The sequence below is a fragment of the Mytilus californianus genome, unplaced genomic scaffold (genome assembly GCF_021869535.1).
Source record: "Mytilus californianus isolate M0D057914Y unplaced genomic scaffold, xbMytCali1.0.p SCAF_40, whole genome shotgun sequence".
Lineage (NCBI taxonomy): Eukaryota > Metazoa > Mollusca > Bivalvia > Mytilida > Mytilidae > Mytilus > Mytilus californianus.
In genome coordinates this window covers 1,811,300-1,834,768 of record NW_026262691.1, presented here as the reverse complement: position 1 = coordinate 1,834,768, position 23,469 = coordinate 1,811,300, and the positions used below count along the sequence as shown (strand labels likewise).

The 23,469-nt window shown below is 33.5% G+C and overlaps 1 protein-coding gene across 1 annotated transcript; it reads left to right on the top strand.

Moving 5' to 3' along the window:
* Positions 1-12,147: 12,147 nt before the first annotated feature.
* LOC127699771 (uncharacterized) lies at positions 12,148-15,988 on the top strand. The gene is made up of 2 exons (XM_052203127.1): positions 12,148-12,257; positions 14,896-15,988. The coding sequence occupies exons 1-2, from the start codon at positions 12,180-12,182 to the stop codon at positions 15,280-15,282; spliced, it is 465 nt and encodes a 154-aa protein (XP_052059087.1). The 5' UTR covers positions 12,148-12,179; the 3' UTR covers positions 15,283-15,988.
* The last annotated feature ends 7,481 nt before the right edge of the window (positions 15,989-23,469 follow it).

Genomic DNA, 23,469 nt, shown 5'->3' with positions numbered 1-23,469 from the left:
TAAATAGCACAAATTTTATGTTATACTTTGTCAAAGTTGGCATTATAGACGGTTCTAGTTGATTTTACAGACGGTCCAAGTTGACTTACAGACGTACATAAGGTAAAATACAAAAGAAATATGCAATGAGATTAAAACATGAAAAATATAGTAAATGATGAGTTTTTATAAAGATTCAAATAGTCTAAACGTTCCTTTTAATACTTTGTACTGTGTTATAGTAGTTTCTGGTCTGGGTTGACATTATAGACGGTCCTAGTTGACTTACTAGTCGGTCCGAGTTGTCCATAGTCCGTCGTTTGCATGCCTGAATATTGATGTTTTTTAAGACTCAAGCAGGTACGGAATCATTTCGGTTCTCTTCCTGAAACGGGGTACGGGTTTTACCTTGAACAAAAGGAATATGGCATCTGGAGTGAAAGCAGGCGGACAAAGAAATTGGTACTTGATCCGACTAGTACATACTGAGATATTTGTTTAAGCTACGGATCGAATCCGTAAACTCAAATGATAAACGAGCCCTATTTGGTCAAACAAAAGTAAAAAAAATGAGCTTGCAAGCTCATTATTGAAGATCAGCTTTATAGATTTAGAGTTCTTCTCTTCTTCAGTGGTCAAAATATATTATATATATTATATTTTGATAAGTACAAAAATCCCAAGTACTGAGTTGGTTCTTTGTTGAAGAACGATCTGATAAACACATTTTTCTTTACTTACTACTTGTCACTCAAAAGTTGAGATTGACATTGTTTCTTTGAAGTAAGAATTCTATTTGATCCTTAAAATTGAATAATGAGGCATGATTTATATACTGGTCTGTTGTAACTGTGGATTCTGTTGTGGAGACCACACTGACCCAAGCCAAACAGGACACACGCTGACACATTCAATGATTCATTAAATTTGAATACAATTATTATATATATATATAATATATATATACAATAACTGAACAGTCAGGGGACTTACTTAAATGAGTGATTTTCTAAATCACTGATTCAAGTAACATTATGTCCATAAAGGTTGGAAGTAAGAGTTGTCTTTCTTTAATAATCACCTATTTAAGTAGTACAAATTAATCACTAAACTAAGTGATTTAATTTTATTGTAGCTTTAAATATAGAATACTAATGATCCAGGGACTAATTATGTTGCTAAAATTATCAGAACCAACATCTGTTTTGATAGGATGAGCGGGTCATGTCAGGTGATGACCTTGTACTAAATCTAGGATAATGACATAAAAAACACTTGTTTAAGTACAATGTATCATACCTTAATTTCGTTCCAAAAAATCACTTCTTTAAGTATCATTATTTTAATAACCCCCACTAATTTCAACACCCCCGAACAGTGATATTTTGATCGCGAACAGTAGAATTTTATTACATAATCTATAAGATGAAACCTTGAATTTTACGGAAAAAATAATCCCACTGCTGGTAAAAATCTGTTAAGAAAGTATCAGTTCATTATGTAAAGCAATTTTTATAGCAGTTTTTCAACTAAAATAGAATTTGCAGCTAAATGATTGTATCAAAGGCATAAACCTTGCTGCTTAAAAGAAGCAAAAAGTTCATTTTTTTCAATTTTACTAATGAAAAGATATTATCTAAACATACATGTATATATGTGTTTAAAATTTTGGTGAAACTACAAAATCACAATTTGTGACAAAACTTCGAATTTGCTACTTAAATAAGTGATTTGAAAATCACTTATTTCAATAAGTCCCCTGACTGCTGAAGGTGAATTGTCTTAATAACATGATACTTAACACTTTAGAACATGTAGAAATATTATCTACAGTCATATGCAATGATTTTAATAACATGATTTACCTTTGTGTGATACTTGTAGTAAAACTTCATATTACAGACTTTCAACATAAAATCAATGATATATTTAAAGTAAAACAAGCAAGACATTTCAGTGTGTGCACTCTTGTCATTAACAAAAAGTGTGCATGTTAGGGGTTTTTTCTATTCTTTTTTGTTTGGTTCATTATTCTCTATTCTTAATTTTTGGTTCATTTTTTCCCCCATTATTACAATGTATCTATTCTGTAAACTCCACCCAGACCCTCATTAACCATTAAATTCACAAAAATTGTTACCCAGTGAATAAAAGAACCTTTATTTTTATCTGTTTTTCCAACATCTCCAATGTATATATATAAACACCTGAAAAGTGTACAAAACAACACCAATAACAAAAAAAGAAAACTATAAATGTAATTATTTATCAATATTTCGGATAACAGATATCCTTCATCTGTATGATTATGATCATGGATGTCAAATGAATCATATCAATCTATTTTTATTAAACTATAACAACCTTGAAATTTATACAATTAAAACAGTTAAACCGAACATCATAGTTTAGACGCTTGTACAATTCTAAAAATTTTAAACATGACATAGGTTATATAGCTATTTACAACAGAGACTGCAAAGATATGCTTCAAATAAAAATAGTAATGTGGGATGTGAACTGGCACAATTCTAAAATTTAAAAGGTGATGACAGTTACGATGTTACAAGAACGATTGCGTGAATAAATATTCCAAATAAACAGCACTGACCGATCAAAGTTTGTAAATATTTCAAATTTGACAATGGATATACATGTAGAATGTTTGTACTTAATTATTTTTCTTGCAGGTCAAACGTTTCTCCTTCAGAAATATCAGCTGCTAGGTGGCCATTTAGATTTTGTGATATAAAGCAAGTTCAGTCATGTGAAGAGGTTTTAGGGCAGGGAATTTGGGAACAAATTGAATCTCATAGTGGAGCAAGAGATTGCATTGAAACATGGAACTCAACACAGTAAGTAGATTAGGCTAATTTGAACTTGACTATCGCACTCTGACTCATGTATATAACATGACGGTACCCAAATTGCACCTATTTTGACAGTTTTTATGCCCCAGCTAGGGGCATTATGTTTTTCAGTCTGTGCGTCTGTTCATTCGTTTGTCCCTCAGTCCGTCCGTTCGTCCATCTGTCCTGCTTCAGGTTAAACATGATAAAGTTTTTGGTCAAGGCATTTTTATACGCCCGTTTACGGAATGTATTATGGGATACCTTTGTCCATCTGTATGTCTAGATCTGTCCGTCCGTCTGTCTGTCCGTCGTCAACATGTCGGACATAACCTCAAAAACGCTTTAACCAATTTGCATAAAACTTTAGTGAATTGTTTATATCTATTGACGTGAGCTCCCTTTTGATTTTTATATAGTTTAGATTTTACATTTCTGAGTCACAGAGTTTTATTCATAAAAAAAGGGGGATTTTCCAGTTTTCGGACAATAACTCAAGAATGCTTTCACCAACTTGCAAGAAATTGTGGTGAATTGTTTATATCTATTGACATGAGCTCCCTTTCGATTTTTATATATTTTAGATTTTACATTTCTGAGTTACAGGGTTTTATTCATAAAAAAAGGGGGATTTTCCAGTTTTTAGACAAAAAAATCAGAAATGCTTTCAGCAGTTCTTATGAAACTTTGGTGAATTGTTTATATCTATTGATGTAAGCTCCGTTTAGAATTTTATGAATTTTTCATTTATCATTTCTGAGTTACGAGGTTTTATTCATTAAAAAAGGGGGGATTTTCCAGTTTTTGGACAATAACTCAGAAATGCTGTCAGCAATTCTCATGAAACTTTGGTGAATTGTTTATATCTATTGATGAAAGCTCCCTTTACATTTTCATAAATTTCTAATTTGACATTGAGAATTAATTGAACTTTATTTGTTTATAGTCTGACAACAGATTTACTAAGTATTGCGCAACAGCACAGTGTATTGCACTACAGCAAGAAATCTTTAATTGAATATAAATTCAATTCATATAACCAATTTCAAGTTCTTTGACTACATTTATTCAGAAACCTATAATATGCCAAACATTTAATTACAATCCAAATTCAGACCTGTATCAAGCTTGAATATTGTGTCCATTTTTGCCCCAACTGTTAAGGGTTGGACCTCTGCTGGCGTATCCAGCTGCACTCAGCGAAATAGTTTATTTGATGAAGTTGAAGTTCAATCAACTTGAAACTTAGTACACATGTTCCCTATGATATGATCTTTCTAATTATGCCAAATTAGAGTTTTTACCCCAATTTCACGGTCCACTGAACATAGAAAATGATAGTGTGCGGCATCTGTGTACTATGGACACATTCTTGTTTCACCTACGTTTATGATCCAGACAAAAGTGTCCATTCTGTTTTTTTTTTGTAGATGTATCCTTATTAACTATATAGTCCCACCGATTAAATTTTGAATCCATATTGTATCATAGACAAATGTGTTTGGACTGACCTCCATACAACCAATAATTCTGTAATGAGGAGTACCCACAGTGTTCCAGCTTGAATCTCGGGGCAGAAGGGTGCTAGTTGTCTGAAAGGGCACTTTAGCGTTATAACCCATATTTTAAGGGCACTGTTGGACAGTGTATAAATTACCTTGAATATTGCTAGGCTTTGCTGGAGAACATTAGTTGTATTTAAACCATATTCAGAAATTAATGTGTTCTTGATGTTGGTTCCAGTAAGATTTTTTTTTTATCAAATGATCATACCATGAAGCAAAGCATATCATTTTGATGTTAATCTTAACAAACTTGTACATTTGGTAAGGGAAATAATCATCACAAATTTCAATGTTTTATAACTTATACCAGTCTATAAAAATAAATAAGTACATTTGTAGTTTTGAAAGATGGACTTATACATGCAAAATTGAATGTTTAATGTAATTAAATTATCTACATTTAAATTACTTGTTCAAACATATGGTATATTTGTTATTGAAAGTTATTTATTATCATTTGAATTGTTACAAAAAAGTTCTTAAGTGCACACCAAAGTGTTCCTCAGTAAGGAGTTTTATAAATATAACAGGTGAGACAGGAGATGATCATATTATATTGATGCAATAATATATTGCAGAAGGTATAAACAGTTGCTTTTTTCTCCATCATTGTTAAAAATAAATTTGTTGAGAGCTCCTATGTCAGGAGGATCATAAAATACAAGAAGTAAAACAGGAAGTGAATCTTGTTATGTTCAAAGTACAAATTTCTTTGATTCTTCTTTAAATTTCATACTCATGGTTATGAAACAAAACATTTTTACCAATTTAGTCAAAACTATGTATGCCTTTAAAATTGTTCAAGATTTTATTTTTTATGTTATGCCTACTTAAATAATTTTTTTCAGGTGTACATGCTGTACATAAACATTACAAATGGATAACATGTGGACATTTCATTCTGTATTAAATATCTAGTATTTGTTCAATTATCTTAAATCCACTAATTAGCAGTAAACAAGGGAGGGCAGAAGGGCGGGGGTAAGGGCAAAATTGTAATTGCTTATTTCTGAAAGTTTACTTTTTGTTGACGTCGCATTGCTACTTTTCCGTAGATTTTACTTTTTGTAGTAAATACTTCATCTGTTGATATATATATACTGTGAACATTTTGTGTATATCTAAATATATTTAGCTATGTTGAAAGACGTGTATAATGTCAAATAATAAAAATACAAATTGTTAATTCTCTAAGAAAACTTGTAAGACTTCTGCTGCTATTTTTGTGAAATTTGGGTACTGTGACCATTTCTTTTCTGATATACTTGATTTATATGGGTAACATTTCAGTGATTATGTCGTGTGAGCTTTTTTCATCTCTTGACGTCGGAGTCCGTCGTAGTCGTCTGTTGTCGTCTGTTAACTTTTACAAAAATCTTTTCCTCCTTAACTTCTGGACCAAATAAAACCAAACTTGGCCTAAATCATCCTTAGGGTATCTAGTTTAAAAAATTTAACCGATGACCCCGCCCATCAACCAAGATTGACGCCATGGCTAAAAATAGAACATTGGGGTAAAATACAGCTTTTGGCTTATATCTCTGAAACTAAAGCATTTAGAGCAAATCTGAAAGGAGTAAGAATGTTCATCATTTCAAGATCTATCTGCCATGAAATTTTCCGACGCATCAGACAACCCGTTGTTGGGTTGCTGCCCCTGAATTGGTAATTTTACGGAAATTTTGCAGTTTTTTGTTATTATCTTGCAAGAGATAAACTGTAAACAGCAAAATCTTTCAGCAAAGTAATGTATCTGATGACCCCGCCCATCAACCAAGATGGCCGCCATGGCTAAAATTAGAACATGGGGGTAAAATGCAGCTTTTGGCTTATACATGTACATGTATCTCTGAAACTAAAGCATTTAGAGCAAATCTGAAGAGGAGTAAAAATGTTCATCAGGTCAAGATCTATCTGCCCTGAAATTTTCAGACGCATCAGACAACCCGTTGTTGGGTTGCTGCCCCTGAATTGGTAATTTTACGGAAATTTTGCAGTTTTTGGTTATTATCTTGAATATTATAATAGATAGAGATAAACTGTAAACAGCAAAATCGTTCAGCAAAGTAATATCTACAAATAAGTCAACATGACCAAACTTGTCAATTGACCCCATAAGGAGTTCTTGCCCTTTGAAGTCAATTTAAACAATTTTTCGTAAATTTTTATAATCTTTTCTCCTCTGAAACTACTGGGCCAAATTAAACCAAACTTGGCCTAAATCATCCTTAGGTATCTAGTTTAAAAATTGTATCCGATAACCCCGCCCATCAACCAACATGGACAACATGGCTAAAAATAGAACATAGGGGTGAAATGCAAGTTTTGTCTAATATTTTGTGAACCATTATCAATAGAGAAAATCTGAAAGGAGCAAAACTGTTCAAAATGATGAGCTCTACCAATTGTCCATATACGTCAAAACTGTCAGACAAATTCTTATAGGATTTATTGCCCATAAATGACAAATCTGACCTTTTTTTCACATTTTTAACTGGATTTTCAAAGGAAATATCGGTTATTGATTTGGTGATGTACGGCTGGCGGGCAGGCAGCTGCCAAACAGTGTCCGTTCAATAACATGAAAACGCTTTGATGAAATTTTTTCAAATTTAGATATGTTGTTTCCTGTGACTAAATGAAGGTAAGGTTCAATTTACACGATTTTAGTTTTTCTCCTTGTTGAGTTATCGCCCTTTTTAATATCCAAAAGTGGTATTTATGTGATTGAGTTACTTCTCTTTGTACAGAAATGGTTAATTATATATATAAAGTTTGATTACACTAAGTGTTTTTAAATAATTTTCTCCTGTTATCAGATTATGACAAAGCATGTGGTAAATGTCTATCTCACAATTATAATTGGAGTGACAGATTTATTTGAAAATTCTCTGGGTAAGGAATTTGGTCTCAACTCCTGAAAACGGTTACTTCACATTTTGATGTTTGTTCAATTCACTGACCATCATGACCATAGCTTGTACATTTGAATTATATATTATATCTAACACTAACAAGTGTAATAATCAACTTCTAACAAAGCACAAAATATTCCTCAGACTCTTATTTCCAACTGAGGTTCATTATTCCGTGTACATGTATGTCAACATTATAGAACTGTGTCTATCACAACCAATAGTTCAGGAGGTTGACTCATTACTTTTTAGGATAAAGCAGTGTCGGAAGAGATTTGAATCCTTTGGACGCAATTTTGCCCATTCTCTTGGAAGAAATCTTTTCCACTGTATGCTGATGAAACATTTTGATGGACGTTTTATTGCTCACCAAGAACTTCCTTTAAAACCATTTGAGATATATACTGCCCCATGCAGATATGTGAAGTATAAACCACAGGTGGACATTTGTCTCGATGATCCCAGCTATGATGCCAGCATATGTTTAAATATCATTGAAGTGGTGAGTACCTTCCTTTATTATGATGCATTTGTTCAATGAATTTCTCATATAGCTATATCAGTATTTTTATGCCCCTGCCATAGCGGAGGGGGCATTCAGTTTTACCCTTGCTCATCTGTACGTCTGTACGTCCCAAAGTTGGTTTCCGTTCTCTAACTTTAGATTGCCTCAACCAAATGTTATGAAACTTATACCCAATGCTTTATACAACAAAAATACAGATCAAGTTTGAATTTTGGTGGCGTCACTTTTACCGTTCTAGAGTTATGTCCCTTTACAAATGGAAAAATTGCTGAATTTTTCGTTTCTGTTCTCTAACTTAAGTTTGCCTCTACAAAATGCTATGAAACTTATACAAAATGCTTTTTACCACAAAATACAGATCAAGTTTGAATTTTGTGGGTGTAACTTTTATTGTTCTAGAGTAATGCCCCTTTACAAATGGAAAAATTGCTGAATTTTTCATTTCTGTTCTCTAACTTAAGTTTGCCTCAACCAAATGCTATGAAACTTTTACACAATGCTTATTACGACAAAATACAGATCAAGTTGGAATTTTGGTGGTGTCACTTTAACAGTTCTAGAGTTATGCCCCTTTGAAATTGGAAAAATTGCTCAAATAATCAGCTTTCCGCACTTTTTTTTGTCATGCTTGAAGACATTGATTTGATGATTGGTATATAGTTTTATCTTGACAAGTTACAAATCAAGTTCAAATTTTGTCAGGTCTGATGATTTTGTGCAGAGATATGGTCCTTGGAAAATTCACTTAAATAATCAATTTTCCATATTTTTTTTGGTCATACTTGAAGATATTGACCTGATATTTGTTATATAGTTTACACCATGACAAGTTATAGATCAAGTTAGCATTTGTTCTAGTACAATGAATTTTTAACCGGTAGGGGACTATGTATTGCCAGGCAATACTCACAGAATGCTTGTTGTTTCCGTTCTCTATCTTAAGTTAGCCTCAACCAAATGTTATGAAACTTATACACAATGCTTGCTAATTACTACAAAATACAGATCAAGATTGTTTTTTAGGGTGTCACTCTTATTGTTCTAGAGTTATGCCCCTTTACAAATGGAAAAATTTGCTGATTTTTTCGTTTCCGTTCTCTAACTCAAGTTTGCCTCAACCAAATGTTATGAAACTTATACACAATTGTTATTACATGTACTTCAAAACTCAGATTAAGTACAAATTTGGATAGCGTCACTATTACTGTTTTTCAGTTATGTCCCTTTATAACTTTATATGATAGACAAGTGGGGGCATCATCTGTGTCCCATGGACACATTCCCCATTTATATACTTCTGGGACAGCCCTGATATTCTGACACCCCAATTGCAATAGCCCAACACCCCATTGGTCCGACACACCAGTAGTCAGACAAGGCGACAACCCATTCGTCTAACATCAGAATATTTTAAAAAAAAGTATGGAGTAATTATTTTAGATAAGAAATGGAAATAAAAGGTTTGTTGATATTAAAAGGAAGACCATGTCCCTCATTTGGACAGGTGATGCAAGTTATCAAGATATGTTTGTGTATTGGTGTAACAGTAACAGAATTTCATCACCAGGGTAACTCGAAGCACAAAATACTTTGCAAAGAGTTGTCCAATTACATAGATATCTCTTGATACACCTATCTCGAAGATACAGGTTAAAGGGGATGTAGTATGAAAATAAAGGAACCAATGATACTTTGCTGTTTACATGATTATATGTGTAAATATAGCTTGAGCTTGCTGTTTCAAGTCTAAAATCATTAAACCTTCCCCAGGAGTGTTGCTGTATCCCTTTCTGTGCTTTACAATTTGATAACTTACATGCCTCATCTTGACACCCATTTGTACACATGATCTGTTGAAAGTTTGTAAAATAGCGAATTAGGTGAGTTTGTATTCGTATGTTTGATTGCATTGTACTTATTGTTTTGGGGAAGGTTAATTATCTGGTACATGTAGTAAGACCTGTTATCAGGGGCGTATCCAGCCATTTATAAAAGGGGGGGGGGGGGGTCCCGACATCAGGATAAAGGGGAGATTCCAACTATATGTCCCCATTCAAATGAATTGATCATCAAAAAAAGGGGGGGTTGCAACCCCCGGAACCCATCCCCCCCCCTGGATCTGCCACTGTGTTATGGTCAGGCTTTAAAACTGGGTAGGCAAATGGTCACATTAAATCTGTATCAAAACAGTGTGTAAAATGACCTGCCTAACACCATTACCCATGGTAGTGCTCCTATTGAAGGAGGAAGATACAGAACATACATTCAAAAATAGGGTCTCCATAATTTTTTGAAACAAAGGCAGAGAAACAAATGTACAGTTAAGCTTAAAAAACTATCCCTTACCTTTGTGTTCTAGATGTTCATGCTAAAATGTTGTAATATATCCAATTTTACCTGCGTTATCATCGTTAATTTTTATGCCCCCGCTGTAGCAGAGGGGGGCATTCAGTTTTACCCTTGTCCGTCTGTACGTCCGTCCGTCCTTATGTCCCAAAATTGGTTTCTGTTCTCTAACTTTAGTTTGCCTTAACAAAATTTTATGAAACTTATACGCAATGCTTATAACCACAAAACACAGATTAAGTTTGAATTTTGGTGGCGTCACTTTTACCGTTCTGGAGTTCTACCCCTTTACAAATGGAAAAAATGCTGATTTTTTCATTTCCGTTCTCTTACTTTAGTTTGCCTCAACCAATTGTTATGAAACTTATACACAATGCTTATTACCACAAATTACAGATCAAGTTTGAATTTTGGTGGTTTCACTTATACCGTTCTTGAGTTATGCTCCTTTACAAATGGAAAAATTGCCGAATTTTTCGTTTCTGTTCTCTAATGTAAGTTTGCCTCAACTAAATGTTGTGAAACTTATAAAAACTCTTATAACCACAAAGCTCAGATCAAGTAAAAAATTGGGTTGCCTTGGGTCACTTTTACAGTTCTTGAGTTATATCCCTTTATAAGGTTATATGCAAACGGGGGCGCTCTCTCAACATGCTCAGGTCCGATTTTTATCAAACTTACATGTATATCAGAGGTTCATATCAGCAATGTCTCAGACAAGTCCCAAAATCATTACTAATATCAAGTTGCATGTGCCCTTAGAAATATTATTTATTTGGAAAATTGTATTGAACACACTCTTACATGTCTATAATTTTTGCTTGATTTTTATTTCTGACAATGATTATATCCGCCTTGGATGGGTTTCGATAATCAGTTCCAATCAACTTTTTTTAATAGAGTTATGCCCCTTGGAAATATAATTTCTATAGAAAATTGCATTATAATAATAAAGTTGAGAATGGAAATGGGGAATGTGTCAAAGAGACAACAACCCGACCAAAGAGCAGAAAACAGCCGAACAAGTGTTTAAACACTCTCAAGTGTACACAGTTCTTGCCAGATATTTATGAATTTATAATTATATCAACATGATCCAAGCTTTATATCAGCAATGTTGGAAAATCAGTGGTGATCAACTGTTATAAAAGAGTTATGCCCTTGGAAATATTAATTATAAAGAAAATTGCATTGCTAAAGCTCTGAAGCTTTCATTCTTGTAGGATTGTTATGAAATTTAATAATAGGTTTATAGCAGCAACGTCATAATTGAGTTTCAAAATCAGTGCTGAAATTTTTTTTTTTAAAGGAGTAATGTTTCTTTGAAATGTAATTCATAAGCACTCTCACACCTACATTTCATGTCAAATTTTTATGACGTTTATATCAGTAAGGCCTTGGAAGAGTGCCGACATACGTTTTTACAGGAGTTATTCACCTTGAAATAGAAATATATGGAAAATAACATTGTTAGTGATCTCATGCTTACATTTCTTATAAGACATGTAAGATATTAAAAAGTTTAAAGAAAATTCTTTTTTTTTGTCAATGCCTTATATTTGAGTAGTTCAATTGGAAGCACATTCTGGATATGAACCTGACTGTATCTCTGCTTGCCATTATTAGTAAAGGATCAGGATTTTTTTTATACATAAAAGTTATTTTTTAATTTTTTTTACCGATCTAAAAAAAACTAATGAGCCACAGAACTGGCTCATTACATATAGACAGGCAATTGGTCAAGAACAGATAAATTAATGTCAGACTGGCATTTTGCATAAACTGTAATGTCATGCCTATTTCAATAGAAATATATGTCAATTTCATAAGACAGCGTCTACATTCGTAATAAAAATTAACACAAAAATGATACCCCACTTAAAAAAATTACACTTTTTAATAAAGTAATTTTGATTGTTTGTTTTTGATGAGCCATAATTTCTTCCTCATCATTTTGCAGTGTTCGAAACCTGACCTTGAAGATAGCATACATCAAACAATGTTTTATACATTGAGTGGTGGAAGATCAACAACTCATTGCTATGTTATTAAGGTAGCTTCGAGAGGAGTATTTCAGGTAAGTAAGGTTGTCCTAAAGTTTTAATACATTTTAGTGTAATTCAGAAGACACCAGGCCAGCGCTTCTAAAGTGATTTCCATTTATTAAAACTGTAAAACATCCAAAATAGGGATGCAGTCAGCATTAGAAGAGGGAAGTCTGTGCTATAACCAAATTTAGCATAAACAGAGAGTTACAAACATAGAGAAAACAGTCAATTTTATATTCATTTTCTTCTAGCATGTCTAGCATCACTTTAAACCAGATATATATATAGAGTTTAAATCATGATTTGATATTTCAAGATTTTTATATTAACAAATATTTGGTTTTGGGAAAAGACAGCTTCAATCCGTCTTATGAACTATACGGTTGACCAGAAGCTCATTTCTCAAGTCAACCATTTTGTGCTTTATAGTTTGAAACAACTCAAATTGTTTTACCAATTTGATGTGAAGGAGATTAAGAAATAGACAGATTGATTTTAAACTAGTTTCCCTTAGGATTCTCATGAAATTATTGCATTTAGATCTCTCCCTTTTTAAGCTCACCTGGCCTGAAGGGCCTGTGTTAGCTTTTGCCATCACTTGGCTAAAAGTAGATCACATGGGTACATAGCCTGCATCAAAATCTTTTCCAACAACTAGTCTGAAGACAAAATACAGATATTTTCCTTATCTGCCTAAAAAATTTACTAGCCAGAATTAAATTTTACTGGCATCAGACTAGTGGCTAATGGTGCAGGCTGGTACAATCTTTATAATTGAAAATGTTCTACATGATAAAGCACATCAAATGAAATAAAGAGTTCGTCCCCAGGGGTCACCCCTACCCCTGCAATGTGACAAAGTTCTAATATCTTGTAAATGGTCAAGATCCCCACTCCTAAACCATATATATTCTGGTTTGTCATGATAAAGCACATCAAATGAAATAAAGGGTAAGTCCCTAGGGGTCACCCCCACCCCCTACCATTTGAGAAAGTTCTAATATCTTGTAAATGGTCGAGATCCCCACCCCTAAACCATTTAATATTCTTGTTTGTCATGATACAGTCCATCAAATGAAATAAAGGGTTCGTCCCAAGGGGTCACCCCCCACCCCCTGCCATGTGACAAAGTTCTAATATCTTGTAAGTGGTCAAGATCCCCACCCCTAAACCATATATATTCTGGTTTGTCATGATAAAGCACATCAAATGAAATATAGGGTTCGTCCCCAGGGGTCACCCCCACCCCCTGCCATTTGACAAAGTTCTAATATTTTGTAAGTGGTCAAGATTCCAACCCCTAAACCTTATATTATCTGGTTTGTCATGATAAAACACATCAAATGAAATAAAGGGTAAGTCCCCAGGGGTCACCCCCACCCCCTGCCATTTGAGAAAGTTCTAATATCTTGTAAGTTGTTGCGATCCCCACCCCTAAACCATATATATTCTTGTTTGTCATGATACAGTCCATCAAATGAAAAAAAGGATTAGTCCCTAGGGGTCACCCAAACCCCTGCAATTTGAGAAAGTTCTAATATCTTCTAAATGGTCGAGATCCCCACCCCTAAACCATATAGATTCCGGTTAGTCATGATACTGCACATTAAATGAAGTAAAGAATTAGTCCCCAGGGGTCACCCCTGCCATTTGAGAAAGTTTTAATATCTTGTAAATGGTTGAGATCTCCTCCCCTAAACCATATATATTCCTGTTTGTCATGTCACAAAGATTCAAATAATATATAGGGTCAGTCCCCAGAGGTCCCCCTACCCCCAAATGTTCTCATATCTTGTAAATGGTCGAGATCCCCACCCCTAAACCATATATATTCTTATTCATCATGTCAAGAAGATTTGAATGATATGTAGGGTCAGTCCCTAGGGATCACCCCCACCCCTGCCATTTGATTAAGTTCTAATAATTTGCAAATGGTTGAGATCCCCACCCCTAAACCATATATATTCCTGTTCGTCATGTCACAAAGATTCGAAAGATATTTAGGGTCAGTCCCCCAGGGGTCCCCCCACCCCCAATGATCTAATATCTTGTAAATGGTCGAGATTCCAACCCGTAAACCATATATATTCTGGTTTGTTATGCCAAGATGATTAGAATGATATACAGGGTCGGTCCCGAGGCATCACTAATGCATATAACTTTACTGGACCAAACTAATTTTCACTGGACTTTGCCCAATTTCAGGCGACCCTGGGAATGACGAATTATGGGAGCTTCGTTTGGGAGACTTCGCAACAGCATTCTGTTACAATCATTTCTTGTGATATTTGGTATGCAGTTGTATAATCATTGGCACATCTAATAATTACGGAGATTATTTGTCCCTGTCCCCTCTGTCATGGTCTATTGACTATGAAACTTTTACTTAGTTAATGTGTATTAGTTTGTGATTAGGTCAGTTTATGGGGAACCACTAGTGGTAGGTTAATGATATTTGGTATGCATTTCCAAGGACACTATTTGCATTTATCTATCAAAATAACAAAAAGGCAAGACATACCACTGTGATAACAGTTCATTAGTATGAATCACATAAATTATGATTTGAAAAAGATTCAAGTATCTAAGCTCAGTACAGTATAGATCATAGTTTGTCTAGCTTTTTTCTAAATATTATATTTTTACGGATATTTTCTGTTGTTACAGGTGTATGTTGGACAGATAGATTGGCCAGTTGAAATGCATCAAATGATGATGATTTGTGGAAGTAATATTACAAGGGAGCTAGGATTTAATCACCAAAATCACTCTAAACCTATAACAGCAAAGTATGCTCACCTTGGAGATATTTCCCTTTCTGATGATGATTGTCCTGTTGTATCATTATTTCTGAAAACTGTTGAGATTTTATCTAAATCAGAAAGACACACCTTTCTTCCTATCACTGATGATATGATTGAAATTATTGAGATGAGGAAGAGTACCCGGAAACATATTTCAGGTTGTGTATTTGATGATTTAAATATCTGTAATGAAAAATTTGACCAGTGTTCTTCAAGAGAAGATACCCCAGAAGATGATTCAACAGATTAGTTGAAACATATAGGTACAAATGTATAACAAAGTATCATTTAACCTCCATATTGAAAATATAAACCTTTTATAAATCCATTTTTTCATTTTGGGTTATACACGGTTGGGGTAATGGTGGATGGCTCCATGATCATGATGATATTCTGTGCAATAACTTATGAATCATTTAAACCTTTGAAAATTTGATATGTTGTTACTACAGATGTCAAAATGGAGATCAAGTTTGATATTGACTATTTTCATAAACAACCCAAAATAAAAATAATCTTGTTCCTGTTGGAAAACTCCACTTCTCTGCAAATGGATTGATTTAGGGTTGAATGAGCAAGCAGCTTCTGTTGTTTCAATATTATAACTTATGAACCGTGAAATCAAGGCTTTTAAAACTTATTTGTTGCAACTGATGACCAAATAGAGGTCAAATTTCATATTGATGAGTTTAACTCTTGAACTTCAGGAATTATTGTCCTTGATTGACAAAGATTTGATGGAAAATGTGGCATTTGTGTCATTTCCATGCAATAACTTATTTACCATTTATCAGACCAATTCTTTTCAAATTTAAAATTTTGTTACTGATGCTGAAAGTGAATTTAATTATCACACCTCTAATTAAGTACCACAATGGTTACCTTCACAATACAGGCCTTGCTGTCAACAAAATTTCGAGTACCATTATTGTACTCAGACTCGAAATTTAACCAGTCAAAATACTGGATTTGGTGTTTCAAGCATAAACTTTGTACTCCAAATACTAAGTAACATTTTATGACCAAGAGCCATGAAAACAGTCAATTCAACAGCCTATTTCTTGATCAGTTATAAATCCAACATTTGAGGCCATGGACATATCAATGGTTTATTTGACAGTTGAATTGACAAAACCTAAATACTATTGTTTCTTAGTAATTTTTGTCAGACAAATATTTATGGGTCCCAACAATCTAATAAACTTATCTAGGTGTAAAGCTTCAAACATGTGTCAAAGTGGGAAATCTATTCTGACAATAATGTTTTATTAAGGAGATTTTGAACAAGGTATTATTTGAGTCTAGAATAGTTTTGAGTTCTAGAAAAATTGATGATGACAAATGTAATCTTGTCCAGGATACAGAAACAAAAACAAGAGATACTTAAAGGAGTCAGTCACTAAGCCAGAAATGATAACTCTTAGCCAGGAGACAGGCATAACCTGAAATGTATTTTCCTAATCAGCAGACAGGCATATAGCCATTAATGTCTTTTCCTAATCAGCAGATAGGCACATATTCCTAATCAGCCCACAGGCACATAGCCAGAAATGACTGTTCCTAATCAGTAGACAGGCACATAGCCAGAAATGACTGTTCCTAATCAGCCCACTGGCACATAACCAGAAATGACTGTTCCTAGTCAGTAGACAGGCACATAGCCAGAAATGACTGTTCCTAATCAGCAGACAGACACATAGCCAGAAATGACTGTTTCTAATCAGTAGACAGGCACATAGCCAGAAATGACTGTTCCTAATCAGCAAACAGGCACATAGCCACAAATGTTTTTCCTAATCAGCAGACAGGAACATAGCCATAAATGTCTTTTTCTAATCAGCAGACAGGCACAAAGCCAGAAATGTCTTTTCCTAATCAGCAGACAGGCACATTTTCCTAATCAGCCGACAGGCATATAGCCAGAAATGTCTTTCCCTAATCAGCAGACAGGCACATAGCCATAAATGTCTTTTCCTAATCAGCAGACAGGCACATAGACATAAATGTCTTTTCATAATCAACAGACAGGCACATAGCCATAAATGTCTTTTCATAATCATCAGACAGGCACATAGCCATTAATGTCTTTTCCTAATCAACAGACAGGCACATAGCCAGAAATGTCTTTTCCCAATCAACAGACAGGCCTAAGTCAGAAATGTCTTTTCCTAATCTGCAAACAGGCACATAGCCATAAATGTCTTTTCATCATCAACAGACAGGCATAAAGCCATAAATGTCTTTTCCTAATCAACAGACATGCATAAAGCCATAAATGTCTCCCAATGAATAAATTAAACTTTCTTTTTGGAGACTTATCCAAGATATTCCCCAACAACCCATACAACATGATTTTTCTTTATATTAAACAATATGTGTATAGTTCTAGACGCTTTAAAAAGAATCTCTCATTGCAAGCAGCTATAATAAAGCTGAAAGATATGTATAAATTAGAGAGTATGATAGCTGTAAAAAATAAAAAGATAACTGAATTTGACAATGCATGGAATGTTTTTGAAAAACTTTTATTGAATACCAGCTAATGTCTATTTTTGTTACAATAAATTATGACTTTTAAATTATAATCTATTTTAAAGAAAATATTATTGTCATGTTATGTACTTGATCTGTGTTGATTGCAGTTATGAAAGAAATATGTCTAGTTAATTTTGCTAATATTTTTCAACATAAATATTTGATATTTAAAATATAGATAGGGATGTAACTGGATAATCCTTTTGTTTTTTTATTTATTTTTTTCCCTTCTTCTTTACCCCCCACTCCAATCTGTTAATTATCATTATTTATTTATTTATTTATTAATTTTTATTTTTTTTTTTTTTTTTTTTTTTTTATCTTTTCAATAGAAAATGTAAAATATTTCCAATTAAGATGTATTTATAATAATGACATTGTATATATCTTATTGTTTTATATTGTATGTATGTCATGTATATGTTGTTGGAAATAAAAAAATCAAAAGTTAAAAAAAAAAAAATGTCTTTTCCTAATCAACAGACAGGCATATAGCCATAAATGTCTTTTCCTTATCAGCAGACAGGCACATAGTCAGAAATGCTTACTCTTGCTGATAGATACAAAACATAGTACACTTTAAATAAAGGTCTCTTAAAATATTTGGAAGGTTGAAAGTATAATTAATACGAGTGAAGGATAAAATATAATACTCCTGTAATAAAAAAATTTATTGCATTGACATTCATGAAAGTTTTTGTGGACTATTAAAGGTATTACCAAGTTTATTCCTTGTCATCATTAAATATAGGAAAGAATATTATTTTGTTGTGGCCCTTTATGATATAAAAGTCAAAAACAAAGTATATCATAATTTATATCAAAGTAAAATTCTGGACTATTAAGTAAAACAAAAATCTCAGGTAAAATAGTTTGTGGTATTTCATAGGAATTGAAGTGCCCAGTTTTTTGCATTTGATATTTTGAAAAAAATCAAAATTACTTAATTTAATGTAAACAAAATGCAAGTTCAATGACATTTTTAAGAGAATTATGCTGATCGGATAGACATAGAACATATTGGATGTTGCTGTTTTCATATATAATTTTATACTCTTATGTAGTTTTTAAAATGTCACTTCTTACAAGTTTTATATTAATGTTAGTTCTGTTTAAGACAGAAACATCTCTCTCTGTGAAAATTGTATATACATATATATTATATTTATGATATTTTTTTACATAGTTCTCAGCATTATACCATGAACATATACACTTGATGCATGTAATTGAAGTTATCATTTATAATTATAAGTTGACTAAAAATGTATATTGGCTTAAATATTATACGATTTTTATACACCCATTAATTTTCTTCATTTCATATATTTGCTCAAGCACTTTACCGATTTTAAGCATATTATAAAATGGCATTGTATAAAAATGTTATTGTTATATTTTTATGATTGTTGAATTTTTGTTTCATTAATTTACAAAATAATCATACTATAACATGTATAATGAATTATGATTTGTAACCTTTTGATTTGCCACTGATCAGTTTTACCATATTGAAGTTGTATAATATAGTTTATGTTTTGCTTGTCACAATGTGCACATATAGAATATTTGTAATTCATTAGTATATTACTTATTTCAATAGAATTTGTCTCAAAAAAGAACTTTATACACAATGAATTAGGTGTCTGATTTTTTATAACTGTAAATACAATTATTGCATGTGTTGCAATGTAATACCTTGATTTCCTAGTGAAATAAAAATGTATCCTAAGTCATAAATCCTGTAATTTCACTCCTTTGGCATTATACTTTCATTGTTTTGAGAAATTGGTGTTGAGAACAGATAGTTGATTTTCTGATACATAACAGAAATAAATTTAGTATACTGTATTATATGTCTCTGCTACGAGTTATGTGATGTAGTAGAGACTCTAGAAGTCATTTATGTACCTCAATATTTTCTAACCAGCTGTGAACTGTATTTCAGGGAAAGAATCCATTTATTTGCTGTTTTGTGCCCTTTTGGTTGCTAATTTGCTTTTTCCACCTTTTATGGAAGTGTTATAGAATGACAAGAAGGCATTCGACATGCAGCAAAGACTTTGCAGGTCTATAATGTTCTGGTTAGGCCTATATGTGGCCTACTAGAGTACCTAAGAACGAAAGTTCAGGGTGCAGTATGCAAAATATTGGATTATGTCCGCCAGTTCTTGGGTAGGCTCTTGTTGTTTGTCTTTTGTGGATAACAGACATACAGATAAGACTTACTGTGGGTTATGTTACGTAGCAGAGGCCCTATCAGTCATTGTCAAGCCTGCAACATTTATGTCTCAAAAGCGAGACAGACATATATTGATTAATATTTTAGTACTTTACTTCTTGAACTGAAGCTAACTTTCAAGATCAACAAATAGCATCTAAAGAAAAAGATTGATTTTTTTGTTCTGCCTGCGATGAAAGTCACAGAAGGCGAAACTTAAGGGGATTACAATTAGGCTGCGGTGGTGGTGATTATGTAAACTGTTTGTAGTAAGTCCGTATCTCAGATACTATAAGCTATAGATCAACTATATTTGGTGTTTAGAATGATTGTAAGGTGTACTTGTCCGACTGGCATGTTTCCTCTGACCTTGATATCACTATCATGTTCAGTCATTGATCATTGTTTTGTTTTTGTGGTTTGGTCTATTTCTGGGATCCTATAAGTTACAGGTCAATTATATTTCGTGTATGGAATGATTGCATGCAAGCTGTACATATAAAAATAAAAAGATGTGGTATGATTGCCAATGAAACAACTCTCCACCAGAGACCAAATGACATGAAAAATGTAAAACAATTCAAACGATAAAACCAGCGGCGTAGCTAGGCAATTTTTGAGTGTATGCCCGAACCTCGGCGAGGTGCCTGGTGACCGCAACAGTCCACAGCGGGTCCATGACAGAGCCCTTTTATGGGTTCCAGAGGCCAAAGCCGCAAGAAGCTTACACGTTAAAAAGAAAGATATACCATGTCTGTCTTAAAAACTCATCAATAGCAACATACCTTGGAGACATATTTTTTTATCTTTAATTTATTCACTGTGTTGATTCGGAATCTAATGGTCAATGGTTTTAGAGAGAACTGTTCAACCAGCTACTGTAAAACATGTTTTCCTAGATCTAGATATTTCAGTTTTCATGGGAATTTCTGCACAAAAATTACACATAAAAGGACGGATTCACTGTTTTTAATTTCCCTTTTTGGACAGTGATCTTCCTTTGGCACCATCAAACGGTGTTTATATATCCCAACGCGTTTGCTATGCCCGAGTCTTAAGTGATGTTTTGGATTTCAATGAATGTAATCTATGGACTACAGTAAATTATTAAGTCAAGGATTTCGTTACCACAAATTACTTAAAACCTTCACTAAATTCTTTCATAGATACAAAGACTGGGTTGAAGTTTGGCTGTATCTGCGGAAAACTTATTACAAATGTGATACCTCCTAGGTAAGCAGAGGTAAACATAGTCAATATGTGTCCAAGGTGACCAGAAGTAAACATAGTCAAGAGATTTCCAAGATGACCGGAGGTAACCAAAGTACATATAGATGTAAGGTGACCAGGGTTACCAACGTACGTCAATATGAGTGTAAAGTGATTAGAAGTAACAAAAATATTTATTAGGAAATCAGAGGTAAACAAAATAAACATATTTGTTAATAAGGTTGCTAGACAAAACCGACGTTTATATCTGTGTAAGGTGACCAGAGGAAATTTTAGTCGATATCTGTGTAAGATGACCCAAGGCAACTAACATCAATATATGTGTTTGGTGACCAGAAGTAACCAAAGTGAATGATTGTGTTATGTGAGCATAATTGTAAGGTGACCAGAGGTCAACAAAGTGAATATATGTACAAAGTGACTAGAGGTAACCAAATTAAATGAGTGTGTAATGTGACCAGAGCATCATTGTAACTAGACCAGAGGTAAACATAGTCAATATGTGTCCAAGGTTACCAGAGGTAACCTTAGTCAATATATGAACAGCAGTGTAAGGTGACCAGAGGTACCTTAGTCAATATATGAACAGCGGTGTAAGATGACATGAGGTAACCATAGTCAATATTGGTCCGGGAACAGAGTTATCGTCCCATGATTTTTGTTGTCTACGAATATAGTCCCTAGTGTGGACAGTTTGTTATTTGCTACTTTTTAATACCCTTTCCAAATTTATTTCTTCATGTTTCAAATAACAAGTAGGGGGATGAAACTACACTGTAAACAAATTGGGGTCATGAATTTTAAAGTAAAGTAGTGATTTGGTCCAACTGAAAAAGGTTAAAAACAAGTATCTCTGAAGCTGTCAAAAGAATTCAAGACCCCTTTAACATAAAATTGTCCATATTTTGAGTTTTTTATAACTTTACTATAATTTGTCCCAAAAGTAGTACACCACACTGTAAAAATATTATTGAGAAAGCGAAGGTGGGATTTTTTTTAATTTCCATTTATTTTCTAAAAGAAATGCACTACGAAATAATGTCCTACACCTTATAATGATACACCTATCAGGGTACCTACAGTAAATAATGTGTCATAAACCTATGATTCATATACCAAGGTACCTACAGTAAATAATGTGCCATACACTTATGATACATCTACCAGGGTACATACAGTATATAATGTGTCCTACACCTTCCTATGATACACCCATCAGGGTACTTACATTATATAATGTGTCCTACACCTATGATACACCCATCAGGGTACCTGCAGTATATAATGTGTCCTACACCTATGATACATCCATCACGATACCTACAGTAAATAATGTGCCCTACACCTATGAAACATCTATCAGGGTACCTACAGTATATATTAAATGTGTCCTACACCTATGATACATCTATCAGGGTACCTACAGTATATATTAAATGTGTCCTACACCTATGAAACATCTATCAGGGTACCTACAGTATATATTAAATGTGTCCTACACCTTTGATACATATATATCAGGGTACCTACAGTATATAATGTGTGGTACACCATCCTATGATACATCTGTCAGGGTACCTACAGTATATACTGTGTCCTACATCCTATGATACATCTACAAGGGTACCTATAGTATATAATGTGTCCTACAGCTATGATATATCTACCAGGGCACCTATAATTTATAATGTGTGCTACACCATCCTATGATATATCTACCAGGGTACCTATAATTTATAATGTGTGCTACAACATCCTATAAAACATCTATTAGGATACCTACTGTATATGATGTGACCTACATCTTCTTATGATACATCTACCAGGGTGCCTATAGTATATAATGTGTCCTACAGCTATGATACATCTACCAGGGTACCTATAGTATATAATGTGTCCTACAGCTATGATACATCTACCAGGGTACCTATAATTTATAATGTGTGCTACATCATCCTATAATACATCTATTAAAAGTATCAAAAGTATGTCTAAAATGTATAAATTAAAGATACAAAAGCATTCTATCACCGATTATATAGTACGCCTTGACCATCTGTTGTAGGTGTTGTTTTTTTTTTGGGGGAGGGGGGGGGGGGAGGGGGAGGGGAGATTTAAAAAAATGTTGGTTTCCAGTTAAAAATAGGACGGGATACAACCTTGAGTTTTAAAAACAAACTTTTGTTCTATGTAAATTTTTATTGAAAAAAAATCGTAAGGGGTTCAGCGGAACCCTGTGTCACGCCTGCGATTGTTAGTGTAAAAGTGTAATGTTGACTTAAAAGGTGAGTCCATTTGTCAGTAAAATACTGAATTTAAAAAAAATTAACAACAAATACAATAGGTAGGTCCTGTAATAGAGACCGACCGGGATGAAGGTCGGGAAATTTAGACTGCCACTGGAAAATGAAGGTGTTTTAGATAGGGACAGAAATTGTGCCTTGCAACAGG

What these genes read in the sequence shown, in the direction of transcription:
- LOC127699771 (XM_052203127.1), top strand. Translation starts at nt 12,180, where the DNA reads ATGTTTTATACATTGAGTGGTGGAAGATCAACAACTCATTGCTATGTT. An exon ending in CTTCGAGAGGAGTATTTCAG is followed by an intron (nt 12,258 to 14,895) that starts GTAAGTAAGGTT and finishes CTGTTGTTACAG; the next exon opens with GTGTATGTTGGACAGATAGA.